The sequence below is a fragment of the Nomascus leucogenys genome, chromosome 9 (genome assembly GCF_006542625.1).
Source record: "Nomascus leucogenys isolate Asia chromosome 9, Asia_NLE_v1, whole genome shotgun sequence".
NCBI classification, from domain to species: domain Eukaryota; kingdom Metazoa; phylum Chordata; class Mammalia; order Primates; family Hylobatidae; genus Nomascus; species Nomascus leucogenys.
Genome location: NC_044389.1, coordinates 19155093 through 19173829, shown reverse-complemented (window position 1 = coordinate 19173829; position 18737 = coordinate 19155093). Strand labels below are relative to the sequence as shown.

Genomic DNA, 18737 nt, shown 5'->3' with positions numbered 1-18737 from the left:
TGATTTCTCATTTCATACCTTTGTTGTCAGAAAAGTGGCTTGATATGATTTCAGTCTTCTTGAATTTGAAAAGACTTGTTTTGTGGCCTAACATATAATATATTCTGGAGAATATTCTGTGTGCATTTGAGAAGAATATGTGTTTTGTTGTTATGTGGAATGTTCTTTATATGTCTGTCCAATCTATTTGGTGTAAATTATTGTTCAAGTTTAATGTTTCCTTATTGATATTCTGTCTGGATGATCTGTCTCAATGTTGAAAGTAAAATACTGATATCCCCTACTATTACTGTGTTGCAGTCCACATCTCCATTCAGCTTCCTAAATGTTTCCTTTATATATTTAGTTGCTTTGATGTTGAGTGCATATATAGATTTACAATAGTTGTATTATCTTGACAAATGGACCCTGTTATCATTATATAATAACCTTCTTTGTACCTTTATACAATTTTTCCTTTAAGTCTATTTTGTCTGAAATGAGTATAACTACCCCGTTCTCTTTTAGTTTTTATTTTTATAGATTTTTTCCATGCCTTCACTGCAATCTATGAATGTACGTTACAGTGAAGTAAGTCAATTGTAAGTAGTTTATAATTGGGTATTAATTTTTAATTTATTTAGTCATTCTATGCCTTTTGATTGTAGAATATATTCCATTTCCATACAAAGTAATTTTAGATAGGTAAGGATTTATAGTGGCAATTTGTTAATTGTGTTCTGGTTGTTTTTTAAATTATTTGTTTCTTTCTCTCTCGCTTGCTTTATTCATGGTTTGATGACTTTCTATAGCCATATGCTTAGGATATTTTCTCTTAATCTTTTGTGTATCTATCAGAGGTTTTGCTTTGTGGCTATCCTTAGGCTTGCATAACATACCTTATAAAAGGCTATTTTAAGTTGTGGTTATCCTTAGGTTTGCATAACATATCTTATAACAGGATATTGTAAGTTGGTAGGAACTGAATTCTGATTACATATAAGATCTCTAAATTTTACTCTGCTCCTCCCATGTTTTCTCTTTGATCACATACTTTGCATCTTTCAATAATTCGTATCTCTTAACAAAGTTTGTAGCCTCTGTTGTTCTTAGTACTTTTACCTTTTAACGTTTATGCTAGCTATATTTACCCATCACTGTTACAGTATTAGAGTGTTTGAATTTCATATTGTATTTACTTTTACCAGTAAGTTTTATACTTTAACATCTTCATGTTACTAATTAGCATCCTCTTCTTTCACCTTCGAGAACTCCCTTTAACATTTCTTGTAAGGCAGAAAAGAGTCCTTATGCTCTCTCAGCCTTTTTCAATCTCAGAAAGCCTTTATCACTCTTTGGTTTTTAAGACAGAATAGTGGAATATAGAATTATTGCTTGGCAGTTATTTTCTTTCAGAATTTTGAGTATATCATTCCACTTCACTATGGCCTGCAATGTTTCTGTTGAGTAATCCACTGACAGTCTTGTGGAAATTCCATTTTATGTAACCATTCACTTTTCATTGGCTTTTTTCAATACTTCATCTATAACTTTTGATAATTTGATTGTGTTATGTCTTTCAGTGACTATCTCTTATTAAACTTATTTGATTTCCTTTGAGATTTCTGGATGTGGGTTTCTATTTCTTTCCCAGTTGTTGAAAGTTTTCTGTCATTATTCTTTTGAATATATTTTCTGTATCGCTGTGTCTCTTTCTATTTTTAACATGGTGATAATGCATACGTTATTCTACATGGTGGTATTCCATCTGGATCTTAAGCTATCTTCACTTTTATTTATGTATTTATTTTGGTTCTCAGATTCAGTGATTTTCAGTAATTTGCCTTCAAGTTCACTAATTCCTTCTTCTACTTCATCTAGTCCGCTGATGAATACCTCTTTAAAACTTTTCTGTTCAGTTATAGTATTCTCAAATTTGTGGTTTTTGTTTGGTATTTTTTAAAATACTTTCTACCTCTTTGTTGAAGTAGTTAATTTGTTTTTGCATTACTCTCTTGGTCTCAGTGAGTATCTTTATGACCATTATTTTGAATTCCTTCTTGAGTAAAACACCTATATCCACTTCCCTCAGGTGAATTTCTGGAGACTCATCTTGTTCTTTTGTTTGGAGTATATTATCTTGTTTCTTTATTTTTCTTTAACTCACAGTGTTTCTATGCAATAGATAAGACAATGGCCGTTCTCAGTCTTATCAGACTGGCTTCATATAGGAGAAAGATCTCACTAATTTTTCCAGCCAGAGATTTTCATGTACCTCTCAAGTCTTTGTGCAGACTGCTGTCTCTTATTTTTGGTGGCCCCTTCGAGGTTAGAATGTGCCACATCTTTTCAGGACCTGGGACCAATAAGTTAGGAGCCAGGTTGTCTAGATGTAGCTGAAAATATTGAGGACTTGGCTGTGTATTTACTTATTTCTGTTTTCATAGTGAAAGTGAATGTGCGTGTTTATCTCCTACTCGCTCTGTATTATACCAAGTAAAGAATCCGTGGCTAATGCCTGTACTAATATTCAGGCTGCATACTCTGATCCTGAAGAGGTATCTGCTTGAAATGAGTCCATCGTATTACCAGCTTTTTGTATTCTGTGATGTAGGGCCTTTCAGGAATGCAAATCTCTATCATCTCCCAGTGTGAGTTTATTAAGGTGACAATCTCTTGAGTTGGAGCTATAGAAGTAATGACATTTTAATGCATGGCTAAACTTGGTCCAGGAAGAATGGATAAATCTGAATTTATCATTGGGGCGAGACTCATGAAGTGCCAAACTTTGGCTTTGGCTGCAGGAAAATTATTGTTTGTTTGCATCATTAGATGCCCTGTGCAAGCTCGATAGAGGTCAGTTCATTAAGTAGCCAGTGCAAGTATGTGGCCTAAGCCCTTTCGACAGAGAAATGGAAATTGAACTTTCTCTTCCCTTTTCTGCACTGCTCCAATTTGGCATAGCGCCTGGAGTTTTTACATAGCATTTTAAGACCACCTATTTGCTTTATGAACTATGGAGGCTGGTATTTTTCTAATATCTGCTGTGACAGTTAAGAGTTTTAAGAGGAGTCCTTTTGGAGGTAACTGTACAGGTTGTAGCACTTGATGGATGACACAAACCTTTTTGAGGATAAACAGGGAGCTGCATTTTAAACACCTTTTCTCTGCACTGCTCTTGGGCAATGAAGCTCCTGGAAGTGCTTACACACCCATATAAAACTGCCATTTCTTTTTTCAGTGGTCTAGATAGACTCTGGATATGTTTTGTGCCCTTTACTCCCAGAACTAAGAGCTTTAGGATACAGTCCCTGAATGAAAGTTGTAAAAGTTAGGGCACTCAAGTTTGTGTGGACAAACTTGTTCTAAGAGTGATTAATGTACCTGGATTTATCACTGTGGTGAGCCATGGGAACCGGCTAGAGAAGTGCCTGATGCAAGTTCATTAGAATCCAGACTGCAAGTTTTTTAGAATTCAGACCTCCAAGTAGCCACAGGAAGAATATATCATAAAATTCCTTCTGGGGAGAAACAGGGGACTGTTTTTTCAGCCCCTTCTCTGAACTGCTATTAAGGAATGAAGTTTCTGGAAGCTCTTCAGCACTTGTATCATACCATTGCTTTTCCTGTGATCTAGAGAGACTCTCATGTGTCTAATCTCCTCTGCTTCCAAAATTAGTGAATTAAAGGCCAAAGCACAGGAAACTTAAACTTTGGATGCTTTATGTGAGATCCAAAAACAACTCTCCACAAGGAGAAATTGGGGTTTTGAGATTCCTTTTCTAATTGTGTGGTGCAGTGAACAAGGCTGGGGTCCATGCTCCATTGTGTTGCAACTTTTCTTGCTTGTTTAATGTGAATGTTTTCTTTGTTGCCTGGTAAGTAGGAGTCCCTTTACTGGTCTTTGATTTTCTTTCAGAAGGAGTTTATTCATGAATAGATGTTTGTTTAGGACATTCTTTGGTGGAAGAAGAGTCAGGAGCTTCCACTTCTGCCATGTTGCTGACATCACCCCCTGTGTAGCTCTTTATTTTACTCCCAGGAAACTAGAGTATTGCAGGTATCATTAAGTGTTCCTACACAAGCAAAAGAGAAACCAGTACTTTAGGATGCTCCCCAAAATGCTTGGATGATAAATAGTTCACTCTTATTTTTCCTCTCTGATGGAGCAGCAGCCAAAATATACTGATCTCTGTTTACTTTAGAGGGTTGCAGGAGGCTCTGAACTGGTTTCTTGATATCTCATAAAGGGAATTGGTTCCAGTATCGTCATTGAATCAGTGTCCCTGTGAGGGGAAGAGAGAGTGGTGGCTTCCTATACTGGCATCTTGCTGATGTCACTGCCCTCTTTCATCCTCAATATTGATCATTTTTTAAATCTTGATCATTGTTTTTACTTTGTCCTCAATTTTATTAATATTTTCAAAAACCGATTGTAATGCTTTTACATTTTCTCCATTTGCTCTCTATTTTTTAGCTTTCATATATTTTACTAATTTTAGCTTTGCTAATTTTCTCCCTTTTCTGTGTTTCTTTGTCCGTTTTCTCTTCTTCACTGATTTTACTGTTTTCTTCCTTCTGATGTCTTCAGTTTTAATTTCACTTTTCTCAATCTTAGGGTGAAAAATGAAAACATGGTCATAAACTATCATACTTTGAAAATATAAAACTTTAAAGCTCTATTCTTTTAAGCACTGCTTTAGCTGTGTCCCAAAATGTTACACACGTATGTGTGTGTGTATGTTCTGTGTGTTGGGAGACAGAGAGAGAGAGTTCATTTTTATTTGATTTGAAATATTTTTCTCATTTGTCTTGTGGTTTGTCTGTTGATGATCAATTATATAGAATTTTTTTGTTTAAATATTTTTTTCTAGATAGGTGATTTTTGCTGGTTTCCAATTTAATTCTGTTGTGAAAGAATACTGGGAAAATTTCAATATTTTGAAACACTCAGTTTTTTAATTGCACAGCACATAGTCTACCTTGCTGACGGTTCTATTTACAAATAAAAATATGCATACACACTAAAAATAGAATTAGGCTATACTGGGTCTCAACGTTCTTTAAATTTATTTGCCATGTCACAAAATGTTAAATAATCTCTTTCTCAATTGCTTACTATCAGAAAATACTTTAAATTAAATAATAATGATTATGGTACACATTAAAATCAATGGGATACAGCTGAAACAGAGATGTATTTAGCATTACAACATGCATCAGAAAAAGCAAATAAAAAAAATAAAAGCAACAGGTACTACAATCTAGAAGGTAGACAGGAACATACACCCAACAAAAATAGAAGGAAAGAATCATTCAAGCATAAATAGTTGATCATTAATCTTAAGAAAAATAAATTGATGAGAATGTTAAAAACATGTTAAAATATTGAAAAACAGAAATAAGCAAAATACTTTTGATAAATATGAAATACTTTATCATAAGCGAAAAAAGAAAACTCGACATTATCAATAAACTTTAATGAAGTTTTATTCACCCAAACGTCTCCCTGAATTGATAACAAAATGTCAGACACTTGAAATCATTGCCATGATTTCCTAGAGTATGATTACATGATGCTTTAGGTGAAGTAGAGCATACACTATGATAGGAGAAAGCAAAATCAAGGGATTATAGAATGCTGAATGCTCCCAGATGCTTCTAAACTCCCTCATCAGTCAAACAGGACATGCTTCATCTTCATATTATGAGAAAATAAGGTATTTCTTATGTATCGCAGTTTAACAGGAGCTTAGCTGTGAGTTTACGAAGATATCTTTATGTATGATTATATAACTAAAGCCAGACTGTGCAATGCATTAAACTGGGTGCATAACATCCATTTAAATATCCCTAAACAGTACAGGTAAGCTAGTAAATAAAAGTTCTAGGGGAGTTTCAAGCTTTAAATATCACACTATAAGTCACTAGCGATTATATTTAATGCTTATATTGGTCAAGTGTCAGTACCAAATTGATTATTAACTAAATATAATTCTGCTTCTGGCTAATCAGATTCCATTGGCAGAAAATTTGTGAGTGTTTTAATCCAATCCTAATACATTTGATTATAGATATCAATTTTTATTTAATGCATGTAATTAAGAGTGTGTAACTCCATTAAAACATTCTAAAGGCTCAAAATAATTAAAATCAATATTCATAAATTATGCAAAATGTATTAAACAAAGAATATATGAAAAAACTACAAGAAAGTCTTTGAGAATACAAACCAAAAGTTCTATTGTTTAATGTAACTGTTACACAGCTGAAAAGTATATCTGCATACAAAAACATCATAATTAATATGTGATAATTTATGAAACATAGTTATTGAGCTTTCCATTTATTCTATTTTAATCATGTAAATTATTTTTAATAAAAAGCCTAATTTTAATATTTTTATTTTTAATTTTTTATCATAAAATTAATTATATTTTTATATTTTTTAGTGGCACAAATGCAATTATGCCCACCTCCTCCTCAGATTCCCAATTCTCACAATATGACAACCACATTGAATTACCGGGATGGAGAAAAAGTATCTGTTCTTTGCCAAGAAAATTATTTAATTCAGGAAGGAGAAGAAATTACATGCAAAGATGGAAGATGGCAGTCAATACCACGCTGTGTTGGTCAGTAGTGTATAATTTGTTTTACATAATTCTTTCAAATGAGGTTAATATTCTCTTGTGCTTCATGTAAACAAGACAGAAGTTCTTTCTCTATGTCTATTACTTTATCCTGACAAAATAAATTAGGACCTAGGCACATTAATCAATCACCACTCTTTCAGTTTTTTGAACAAAATACAGCCAAAATCTTTGGAATATTATGTAAATGTCAAATAACATTTCCATTCATGCATATTTTAATCCTCATGATGAACAGGACATGAATGAAGAGGATTATTGAACAAGAGGATGGTAACATAGATATGGTGCAGGAATATATCTTTGTGAGTTTCTCATATGCTTTTGTTTTTAAATAATTTTATTTGTTCAAATTATACTCACTTTAAAATCCAAAATAGTATTTAGTTTTATATTTCAATTTAAGTATTTTATTTGTTTTTTGACCCTTTGATTTTCATTCCTCATTTAGAAAAAATTCCATGTTCACAACCACCTCCAATAGAACATGGAACTATTAATTCATCCAGGTCTTCACAAGAAAGTTATGCACATGGGACTAAATTGAGTTATACTTGTGAAGGTGGTTTCAGGCTATCTGAAGAAAATGAAACAACATGCTACATGGGAAAATGGAGTTCTCCACCTCAGTGTGAAGGTTAGGCCAATATGAATACTCAATTTCTGTTTACAGTAGAATTCATAAAAATAATCTCTTATTATCAAAATGAGGGGAAAGAATAATTGAGATCACTGCATATATAAAATTATTTATATATTGTACCATTAAAATACTTTTTGCATGATTGAATCTGTTCTATTTATGTTAATTTTATTTGTTCGTGATGGAGTCACCTTTTATTCTGGCATTAAAAAATAATATCTAGTGAAATTAAACCTATCTGTATTATTCCCATGCTGCCATAAAGAACTGCCCAATGCTGGATAATTTATACATACAAAAAAAAAGTTTAATTGGCTCACTGTTCTGCATGGCTGAGGAGGTCTTAGGAAACTTACAATCATGGTGGAGGGAGAAACAAACGCATGATGGCAGGAAGGAGAAGTTCTGACCAAAGAGGGAAAAGTCCCTTATAAAACCATTAGATCTCATGAAAACACACTCACTAACCTGAGAACAGAAGCATGGGGATAACTGCCCCCATCATTCAATTACTTCCTTACTGGGTCCCTCCCATAAAACGTGGAGATTATGGGAACTACAATTCAAATTGTTATTTGGTTGGAGATACAGTCAAATCCTATCATTCCACCATGGCCCATCCCAAGCCTCATGCCCTCACAATTCAAAACACAATCATGGCTTCCCAACAGTCCTCCAAATCTTAACTTATTCCAGCATTAAGTCAAAAGTTCATATCCAAAGTCTCATCTGAGACAAGGCAAGTCCTCTCTACTTATAAGCCTGTAAAATCAAAAGCAAGTTTGTTATTTCCTAGATACAATGGAGCTACAATTGGGTAAATGCTTCCATTCCAAAAGGGAGGAAATGGCTGAAACAAAGTGGCTACATGCATGATGGAAGTCCAAAATTTAATAAGGCAGTCATTAAACCTTAAAGTTCCAAGATTATCACCTTTGACTCCATGTCTCACATACAGGTCATGCTGATGCCAGAGGTGAACTCCCACAGCCTTGGGCAGATGTGGCTTTGTCCCCCTCCTGGCTGCTTTCATGGGCTGGCATTGTCTGTGGCTTTTCCAGGAACATAGTGCAAGCTATCGATGGATCTACCATTCTGGTGCTTCAATGATTGTGGCCCTGTTCTCACAGCTCCACAAGGCAGTGCCCCAGTGGGGATCTGTGTGAGGGCTCTAACCCCACATTTCCTTTCCTCCGTGGCCTAGCAGAGGTTCTCCATGTGGGCTCCACCCTGCAGCAAACTTCTGCCTGGACATCCAGGTATCTTCATATATCCACTGCAACCTAGTTGTAGGTTCCCAAATCTCAATTCTTGACTTGTGTGCACCCACAGGCCCAAGACTATGTGTAATCCACCAAGGCTTGGGGTTTTCACCCTTTGAGGCAATGGACCAAGCTGTATGTTGGCCCCTTTTAGCCACAGCTGGAGCTGAAGCAGCTGGGATACAGGACACCATGTCCTGAGGCTGCATAAAGCAGCAGGGACCTGATCCAGATCCATCAAATCATTTTTCCTCCTGGGTTTCTGGGCCTGTGATGGGTGGGGGTGTCATGAAGGCCTCTGACATGCCCCGGAGATATTTTCCCCATTGTCTTGGTGATTAACTTTGGCTCCTTATTATTTTTGCAAATTTCTGCAGCAGGCTTGAATTTCTCTCTAGAAAAACGAAGTTTTAATTGCATTTACAAGCTGCACATTTTCCAAACTTTTATGCTCTGCTTCCTCTTGAGATCTTTGCCACTTAGAAGTTTATTCTGCCAGATACCCTAAATCATCTCTCTCAAGTTCAAAATTCCACAGATCTCTAGGGCAGGGCAATATGCCACCAGTCTCTTTGCATAGCAGGAGTGACCTTTACTCCAGTTTCCAACAAGTTCCTCACCTCATCTTCATCTGAGACCACCCCATCCTGGACTTCATTGTCCATATCACTGTGAGCATTTTGGTCAAAGCCATTCAACAAGCCTCTAGGAAGTGCCAAGCTTTCCCACATCTTCTTGTCTTCTGAGCCCTCCAACTCCCTCGGAAGTTCCAAACATTTTAACATTCTCCTGTCTTCTTCTGACCCCTCCAAATGGTTCTAACCCCTGCCTGTTACCCAGTTCCAAAGCTGCTTCCACATTTTTGGTTATCTTTACAGCAGCACCCTACTCTCTGCAGTACCAATTTACTGTATTAGTCTGTTATCATGCTGCTATAAAGAACTACCCAAGACTGCATGATTTATTAAGGAAAGAGGTGTAATTGACTCACAATTCCACATGGCTGGGAGGCCTCAGGAAACTTACAACCATGGTGGAAGGGTAAGCAAACATGTCCTTCTTCACATGATGACAGGAAGGAGAAGTGCAAAGCGAAGACTGAACGCTCTTTATAAAACCATCAGATCTCAGGAGAACTCATGCAGTATCATGAGAACAGCAGCAGAGGAATAATCGCCCTCATGATTCAATTTTCTCCCACCAGGTCTCATCCACAACACATGAGGATTATGGCAATTGCAATTCATGAAAAGATTTGGGTGGGGACACAGCCAAACCTATTCTGCAAGTTGTCATGTTTGCTTTGCCACTATGTTTTAAAACTTCTTTTACATTCTTCCCACAATGCCCCTTCTGATTTCCTACAATATATTATGTTTTACCTGGAATGGTTAACCCTCAATGTGTATCTTATTATCACTAGTAAGTTTACAGAGGCATTGCTTACCAGGCATAGATGATCTCTTTCTGAAATGTGTTACTATTTTTAGTTTCAAGTCCTTCTTCAGTTGGTGACGGCCGGATAGACAGACAGACACCAGAAGGCTGGTTTTAGGAAACATTTGTGTACTTCTCTGTGACGTCATAGTAGCTCCTGTATTATTTTCAAATAAAACTACTTAATATAAAAACAGGCACATAAAGTTAAATGTCTGAGTTACTGAAACCTGAATTCATTCTTTTTTTTCTTAGGCCTTCCATGTAAATCTCCACCTGAGATTTCTCAGGGTGCTGTAGCTCACATGTCAGACAGTTATCAGTATGGAGAAGAAGTTACATACAAATGTTTTGAAGGTTTTGGAATTGATGGGCCTGCAATTGCAAAATGCTTAGGAGAAAAATGGTCTCAGCCTCCATCATGCATAAGTATGGTGCATTGAATTTTATTATATGTATGATAAATATTCTTCATTCAAAGTATAAGTGGTACCAATAAGAAAGTAAACAGTGACCCTGGAAATTCATAAGGTTTTCTTGAATATTCTGGATTGTTGTGGGAAATTATAGCTGTATTAATTAAAACATTTGACATTATAAGTCAAATTGGTTCATTTTCACGTCATCTTGTGTGAACTTTAAGCATCCTCTAATGTATATTCTCAGACTTCTCATCTCTGTTCTTAGGGCACAACTGCCTCTACTCATCAATCTCCTCATTATTCAATCTTCTGTCAGTTTATCAACAATCTCCCTATAAGTACATTTTCTAAAATATTTAAAAAAATTATTATAAATATTTCACATTTGATAGAAGCAAAAAATTTGGAAATACATACACAACATAGGTGGTGTATTATTCCATTTTCACACTGCTGTAAAGACCTTCCTGAGACTGGATAATTTATAAAAGAAAAAATTTTAATTGATCACAGTTCCACATGGCTGAGGAGGTGTCATGAAACTTACCATTACCCCTGAAGGGGAAGCAGGCACCTTCTTTACAAGGTGGCAGGAGAGGAGTGAGTGAAGGAGGAACATCTAAACACTTATTAAACCATCATATCTTGTGAGAACTCACTATCATGAGAACAGCATGTGCGAAACTGCCACCATGATCCAATCATTTCCCACCAGGTCTCTCTCTCAACACCTGGGGATTATTATTCAAGATGAGATTTGGGTGGAGACACAAAGCCTAACCATATCAGGTGGCAAGTGTGGACAAAAAATAATGTGAACAAAAAAATGTGTAATCTCAAGTGCTACGGCTACCAATCTCTCTTCAGGCTTCTAATATCATTCCTATTAAGAATTTAAAGTAATTAAGACAAAATGGCTAATATAGTTTCTCAAGTTACAAGAAAAATGTTGTAAAGTATTCATTGATTCTATATATCGCTATTTTAGAATCCATTACATGCACTGTATGTAACCTATTTTTAAAGATTTGCTGAACAAATACATATTTTTCCTATTTCAGAAACAGATTGTCTCAGTTTACCTAGCTTTGAAAATGCCATACCCATGGGAGAGAAGAAGGATTCATATAAGTCGGGTGAGCAAGTGACTTACACTTGTGCAACACATTACAAAATGGATGGACCCAGTAATGTAACATGCATTAATAGCAGATGGACAGGAAGGCCAACATGCAGAGGTACTTTGATGAATTTTTAAAATTTATTTATATAATGAGCGGGCCTGGCCCAGTGGCTCACACTTGTAATCCCAGCACTTTGCGAGGCCGAGGTGGCCGGATCACTTGAGGTCAGGAGTTCGAGACCAGCCTGGCCAACATGGTGAAAACCCATCTCTACTAAAAATACAAAAAAAATTAGTGGGGCATGGTGACATGCATCTGAAGTCCCAGCTACTCAGGAGGCTGAGGCAGGATAATCGCTTGAACCAGGGAGATGAAGATTGAAGTGGGCCAAGATCGCGCCACTGCACTTCACTCAGGGTGACAGAGTGAGATTCCATCTCAAAAAAATAAATAAACATAAAATAAGTAAACATATAAGTACAATTTATTTATATAGAGTGTCTTAGGCAATAAAATATAGAATTGTCTCTAACATCATTAAAATGGACATAAATTAAGTTTCTAGGGCAGGAAAAAGTAGTCATATGCCTAAAAATACAAAGATGGAACTGAGTAGTTGATGATTAATCTTAGCTCAATAGTTCTCAAAGTGTCATCGCCAAACTGGTAGCATCATCATCTTCTTGGAGATTGTGTGAAGTGAAAATAAAATTCCGTAAGCTCATTCTAGACATAACGGAATCAAAAATCTCAAAATAGAACCCAGAAACTGTTTTACCAACCCCTCCAGGGAATTCTATGCACACTTCTGAGTGGGAAGCATTGCTATAGTCTATTATCACTACACATGGACCTGAAACTCTCTGATGAATTTTGCATTGTTCAGCATAGTATCCTTAATCACTGGCAATTAAATTATCTGAAGTTATTTTTATTATTATAGACTTATTTTCTTTTATTTTTCCACATCTCCAATTTGGATCCTTTGATTAACCATTCTTCCTCTCTTTTAACTTGCATAATTTTCAAAATGTGTTTTTAATTCTTTGCTTATTCGCTAAGAAAATGCCTATTTGTGTTTATTTTTAAGAGGCTAAAATGTATAAGCAGGATGATTGCAAACAAAAATCTGATATCACATAATCTATTTATGCTGACTTTTTGCGTTTTATAAATTAATGTTAAATAAATAGAACCGGTAATATTTGTTCTGCGCGAACTCAAAGAGAGATATCCAGGAAAAGTTTCATTTACACTGCCTTCCCAGAAGGGAAAAAATAAAGGTCTATCAGTGTTCTAGCGAAGGATGAAGAAGAAATTGAAAACATCAAAGCTTGTACCTTACAAAAAATAGTTTCATGCCTTTTCCTCAATATTACATTTAAATTTATTAAAATCAACAAAATATTTGAGAGATTGTCTACTTATTTTAAATTCGTCTTGAAATATATTTGTAACTGTGTTAGTTGATTTGCTACTCAAAATGAACACTAGGTGGAACCACTTTTTTTTTTTTCTATTCAGACACTTCCTGTGTGAATCCACCCACAGTACAAAATGCTCATATAGTGTCGAGACAGAAGAGTAAATATCCATCTGATGAGAGAGTAAGTTATGAATGTAGGAGCCCTTATGAAATGTTTGGGGAAAAAGAAGTGATGTGTTTAAATGGAAACTGGACAGAACCACCTCAATGCAAAGGTAATTGTATTTCTTTTAACATTTTGGGGTAGTATAGCAGGGTTAAAATACGTTGATTTAAATAAAATGAAGTAATTTTTATTAATAGATTTTTCAAATGCAAATAAAATGATTGATGGTGCTTAAAATTCAATTCTTCCTGTGAACAGAACACAAGTAATAGGGTATATGATTTTTGAGAAAGATTTGACCAAATTAAAAGTGTTGGAACCTGAAAAAAAATACTTTTTAAGCATTACAACACTTAGTTCCTTCTCAGGAATACGTGTAATAAAAGAGACATTATGTGCATTTGACAGCCATAAGTGATGTGCATTCTAAGATATGTAATAGGCAGTTGAAGAGAGATCATAGATTGTGATATAAATGTGGGCGTCTTCAGTATATGGATTATATTTAAAGGTGTGTGACTGACTGTATTTATAAAAAGAAGTCTGAGCACATAGTCCTGGGTCATTCTAATATATAGGGATGAAGTAAGCGAAACCAAAAAAGGAAATTGTATCTTACTCACCTTTATGTTTTAAAATTAATGTTTTTCTGTGTTTTTTTTCACTATTTCACTTAGACTCTACCTATGTTTTATATTGAAGTGAGTTTTTGCAGACAGCATATAGTTGGGTCTTGTTGACATATCCATTCATCCTTTCATGGCCTGTTAACTGGTGCACTTGGACCGTTTACACTTAAAATAATTATTGACATATAGGACTTAAACCTCTGTCATTTATTTGTTCCTGTCTGTTTCCTCTGGGTTTCAGTCCAACTTCCCTATTCCTCCATTCCCTGTAGGGAAAATTATTAAGGAGATTAATTTTGATTCATATGTATTATTTTCCATTGTATCTCTTTGCATAGCTTTTCTCCTCCTTTTAAAAAGTTGTTGCTCTAGCTAATACTGTATACATGTAATAATATATTACTGTCCACTGGTACCGACATTTAAATCTTCAATTGGAATATGGAAACCTTACTTTCATGTAGATCCATTTATACTCTCCACATTTTAAGTATAAATGCCATTAGTATTTTCTGTACATACATTGAGCACCATATTAAACTCATTAGCTTCAAACATCAAACATAATTTAAAAAACTTATGAGGAAGAAGATATCCTGTTATATTGACTCCTCTTTTTATCCATTATATTGTTCTATTTTTTCAGTATCCTAAAGTCTCAAGCTCTTTTTATCTTTTTTATTTTAATTTGAAGAATTCCTTTAGTTAATCTTTAGGCATTGGGCTGCTGGAGACAAATTCTCTTGGTTTCCCTTTCTCTGAGAATGTCTATGTTTACCCCTTTACTTGTAAAAGATAGTGTCACTGGATATAAAATTTGGAGTTGACAGTTCTTTGAACACTTGAAAACCGTGCCACATGGTTATGATGAAAAACTCACCATCATTGGAATTGTTGATCCCCTCGAGGAAAAGCATAGTTTTTGTCTAGTTGCTTTCAAGGTATTTTTTTCTTTTTTTAAAGTAGTTTTATTTTAATGTGTATTGGTATAAATTCCAATATGTTTATCCTCTTTGGATTTCACTCAGCTTCTTAAATATAAGTTTATGCCTTATGGTCAAAATGGTAAGTTTTCAGGCATCATTTTATTTATTCATTTTTCCAGCCCAATATCCTTTCTCTTCTTTTTCTGCATCTGCATTATTTGTTGTTGTATTTTTCTGAATGTTTCAGTTCAGTTTTTTGTTTTCAGTCTATTTTCACAGTGGGTAATTTATATTGCTGTATGTTCAAGTTCATGGATTTATTTGTCTGTCAGCTCCCAATGCATTATTAAGTATATTCAGTGTTTTTAAAAAATTTTTGTCATACTTTTCCATTTTATAATTCTTATGGGATTTTTAAAAACCATCATCAATTTCAAAACCCGTGTCCGCTTAGTGTTACTCCAAAGAATGTTGAATATGAAATAAGAAACTTTGTTATAGTTTTCTATGTTTAGCATGTATTCATTAAGACATTTCTTAATCCTGGTCTACTATAAGCTGCAATATTTGTTAATGTTTTATGTGTTCTTTCAGTAGGGAGAAAAGAACTTAAATAAATTACTTTCAGTTTAAAGGGTTAAAATTTCTTCCAGGACTCATTTCTTTTACCAGAAATCACAAAACTGTTGATATTACATAAAGTGCTGTGTTTGTATTTGCCTTATTTGAGCTTGTATTTTGATTTGCTCTCACAATAAATCAAGTGAGGAAATGATGTTTTTTAGATTCTACAGGAAAATGTGGGCCCCCTCCACCTATTGACAATGGGGACACTACTTCATTCCCGTTGTCAGTATATGCTCCAGATTCATCAGTTGAGTACAAATGCCAGGACTTGTATCAACTTGAAGGTAACAAGCGAATAACATGTAGAAATGGACAATGGTCAGAACCTCCAAAATGCTCACGTAAGTACTTTAATATTCACGTGGCTGGAAAAATCAGTGTGATGAGTCTGATATTTCGCTGTTTGTAACAAAATAATCACAGATTATTGAACAACCATTCTGCTGAATGCTTGCCTACCAACTATTGATGTTAGAAAGTAAAGTTTAGACATTTTTCTCTTTAGGGCTGGGCGTGGTGGCTCACACCTGTAATCCCAGCACTTTGGGAGGCCGAGGCGGGCAGATCACGAAGTCAGGAGATTGAGACCATCCTGGCTAACAGGGTGAAACCCCGTCTCTACTAAAAATACAAAATAATAATAATAACCGGCATGGTGACGGGCACCTGTAGTCCCAGCTAGTTGGGAATCTGAGGCAGGAAAATGGCGGGAACCCGGGAGGCGGAGCTTGCAGTGAGCCGAGATCGCGCCACTGCACTCTACCTTGGGCGACAGAGCGAGACTCCGTCTCAATAAAAACAACAAAAATAAGTAATTTTTCTCTTTATATTTATATTTTATTTTAAAGCATTTAGCTAACAAATAAAAATATATTTTCATTTTTGACAATATGCTGTTTTTGATGTATTTATGCTACAATGATTACCACAAATTAATTAGCACATTCTTCATCACCTATGCTTACCATTGGGTGTAGGTTGGTGTGTGAGTCTGTGTGTGTGTGTTTGTGGTGAGGACACTTAAAATCTGCTTTCTTACCAATTTTCAAATAAACAATACAATATTATTAGCTCTAAATATCACTAGATCTCTATGTTTGATTCCAAGTTCTTATTCATATTATAGCTGAAAGTTTGTACTCTTTGACCAATACCTTAATCAAACAAAAGCAGCAATGATAAGTTCTAAAATGCAGGGATCGTAAAATGACAACTGAGGTAGTGAATCATTGATAATACACCCCTAATTCTCATACATTAAACATAGAACCTCATTTTCACATCGATTACCATTTTAAGTTTATTTAAATCAATATGATGTTTTTACATAGTCGGTTTGGATCGTGTTTTGAGAAATAATTCCTGAACCATCATATAACATTCTACTTGAAAACCTGAAAGTCTATGAAGATTTGCATACTACTTAGTGTTTTATGTTTACTGTGTTTTATTTTCAGATCCGTGTGTAATATCCCGAGAAATTATGGAAAAATATAACATAACATTAAGGTGGATAGCCAAACATAAACTTTATTCGAGAACAGGTGAATCAGTTGAATTTGTGTGTAGACCTGGATATCGTCTTTCACCAAGTTCTCACACATTGCGAACAAGATGTTGGGATGGGAAACTGGAGTATCCATCTTGTGTAAAAAGATAGAATCAATCATAAAATGCACACCTTTATTCAGAACTTCAGTATTAAATCAGTTCTCAATTTCATTTTTTAAGTATTGTTTTACTCCTTTTTATTCATAAGTAAAATTTTGGATTAATTTGTGAAAATGTAATTATAATCGGAGACCGGTGGCTCTCTTCTTAAAAGCACCCTATTAAAACTTGGAAAACTAACTGTTGTGTCCAGTTCATAACATTGTTGTGGCAAGAAATTAGATGCAATTTTTCAGACTTTATTTCTGTTCATCACTCTTAAATCTCTCAAAGCTTTCTCCATAGCTTCTGAGGCTCATTGTTTTACAGTAAATGGAAAACATATCATTGTCTCTGATTTCAAAATTATATCACTTTACAAAGATGTAAAAACCAAGTCAAGTCTTAACCCATGTTGGTAATGAGATATAAGTAATTACTATTTATCAATACATAAATGCACCAAAAGTGATATCAATACGTAAATGCACCAAAACTGGTGAAATGTAGATACTTCTATAAGATGTCAATCTAGCACACGTGATAATGCAAACTAATCATAAAGAGGAATTAAAACGTAATTGGTATATAAATATTACAACATAAACATACAAAAAATAAAAATACAGTATCAGTTGTAACATGCTCACTTGCATGCACTCACTTGCAAACACAGAAACACGATACTTTTGCCCTGAATTAATGTTTACAGAAAAAACATTGCCAGGAAATTCAAAACTATAGATAAATGTGTGTGTGTGTTTGTGTCTGTGCATATGTATATGTATGCGTGTGTGTGCGTGTGTGTGTTTTGAGATAGTAGCGGTAAAAGTTATGGTTTAATTCTTTTGTATATATGAGCATTCTCTGATTTTTCTACCTTTAACATATATCACTTTTGAACCAAAAGCACAATTTATTTTAAAATAATGATGTCTAACAAGCAAGGCGCTGCATGTTGAGAATGATAAAGATTTCATCAGTAATGATCTTAACATCAAATAGCCTCAACTATTTTTGGAGTGGAAGAGTTTTGGAAATTTCAATAGTAAGGTTCTGAAATGTAATTTTTATATTCATTCTTTTTAATCAGCACTAGTTAGGTAAAATCATTTTTGATTAGGAACATTTTAAACTCATAAAGGAGGTGAAGCCATTATGTGAAAAATAAAGATATCAATAATACAACACAATTATTATTTAATGATGCCTTATTACTTCTTATTGTATAAAATCAGGTGGCTTATATACTCAGGCTGTCCCCTTGTTAGTGATCGTGATTTAGATAAATTGCTTGAGTTGAGGAAAGCCAGATTTCAAAAATCTAAAGGACATTTGTTATAATTAGCAAGTTATGCTGGTAGTAATGTTAACACTTAGGAATATGCGTTTATTCCTAAATTGTTTTAGTACATTTGGGCCACTATAAGAAATTACCATAAACTGGCTAGTTTATAAAAAATAGAAATTTATTTCATACAGTTTTAGAGGCTGAGATTTTCCAGCTTAAGATACCAACTGATTTGATGTATTGTAAGGGCTTGCTCCCTGTTTTGGTGCCTTCCCACTATGGTGCCTTCCTACTATGTCCTTACAATGTGGAAGGGGCAAGGGAGTTCCATGACTCTTCTTTGTAAAAAGACTAATCCAATGTATTAGGGTGGAATCCTCATGACCTAATCACCTAAAAAGTCCTTACTTTCTGTTACTATCACCATAGTGATAAGGATGTAACATATACATTTCGAAGGGGTACTACTATGCAGACCATAGCACAGCAGAGGGATAAACAA

The 18737-nt window shown here is 34.7% G+C and overlaps 1 protein-coding gene across 1 annotated transcript in view; it reads left to right on the top strand.

The window, feature by feature from the left end:
• The window catches only part of CFH (complement factor H), a 94229-nt gene extending 77084 nt beyond the window's left edge, over nucleotides 1–17145 (top strand). The window contains exons 16-22 of the mRNA XM_003264501.4: nucleotides 6432–6614; nucleotides 7084–7269; nucleotides 10230–10403; nucleotides 11458–11634; nucleotides 13045–13221; nucleotides 15453–15635; nucleotides 16752–17145. Coding sequence (XP_003264549.1) covers nucleotides 6432–6614; nucleotides 7084–7269; nucleotides 10230–10403; nucleotides 11458–11634; nucleotides 13045–13221; nucleotides 15453–15635; nucleotides 16752–16954 — 1283 coding nt within the window. The 3' untranslated portion in view covers nucleotides 16955–17145. The remainder of the gene's footprint in view (nucleotides 1–6431; nucleotides 6615–7083; nucleotides 7270–10229; nucleotides 10404–11457; nucleotides 11635–13044; nucleotides 13222–15452; nucleotides 15636–16751) is intronic.
• The last annotated feature ends 1592 nt before the right edge of the window (nucleotides 17146–18737 follow it).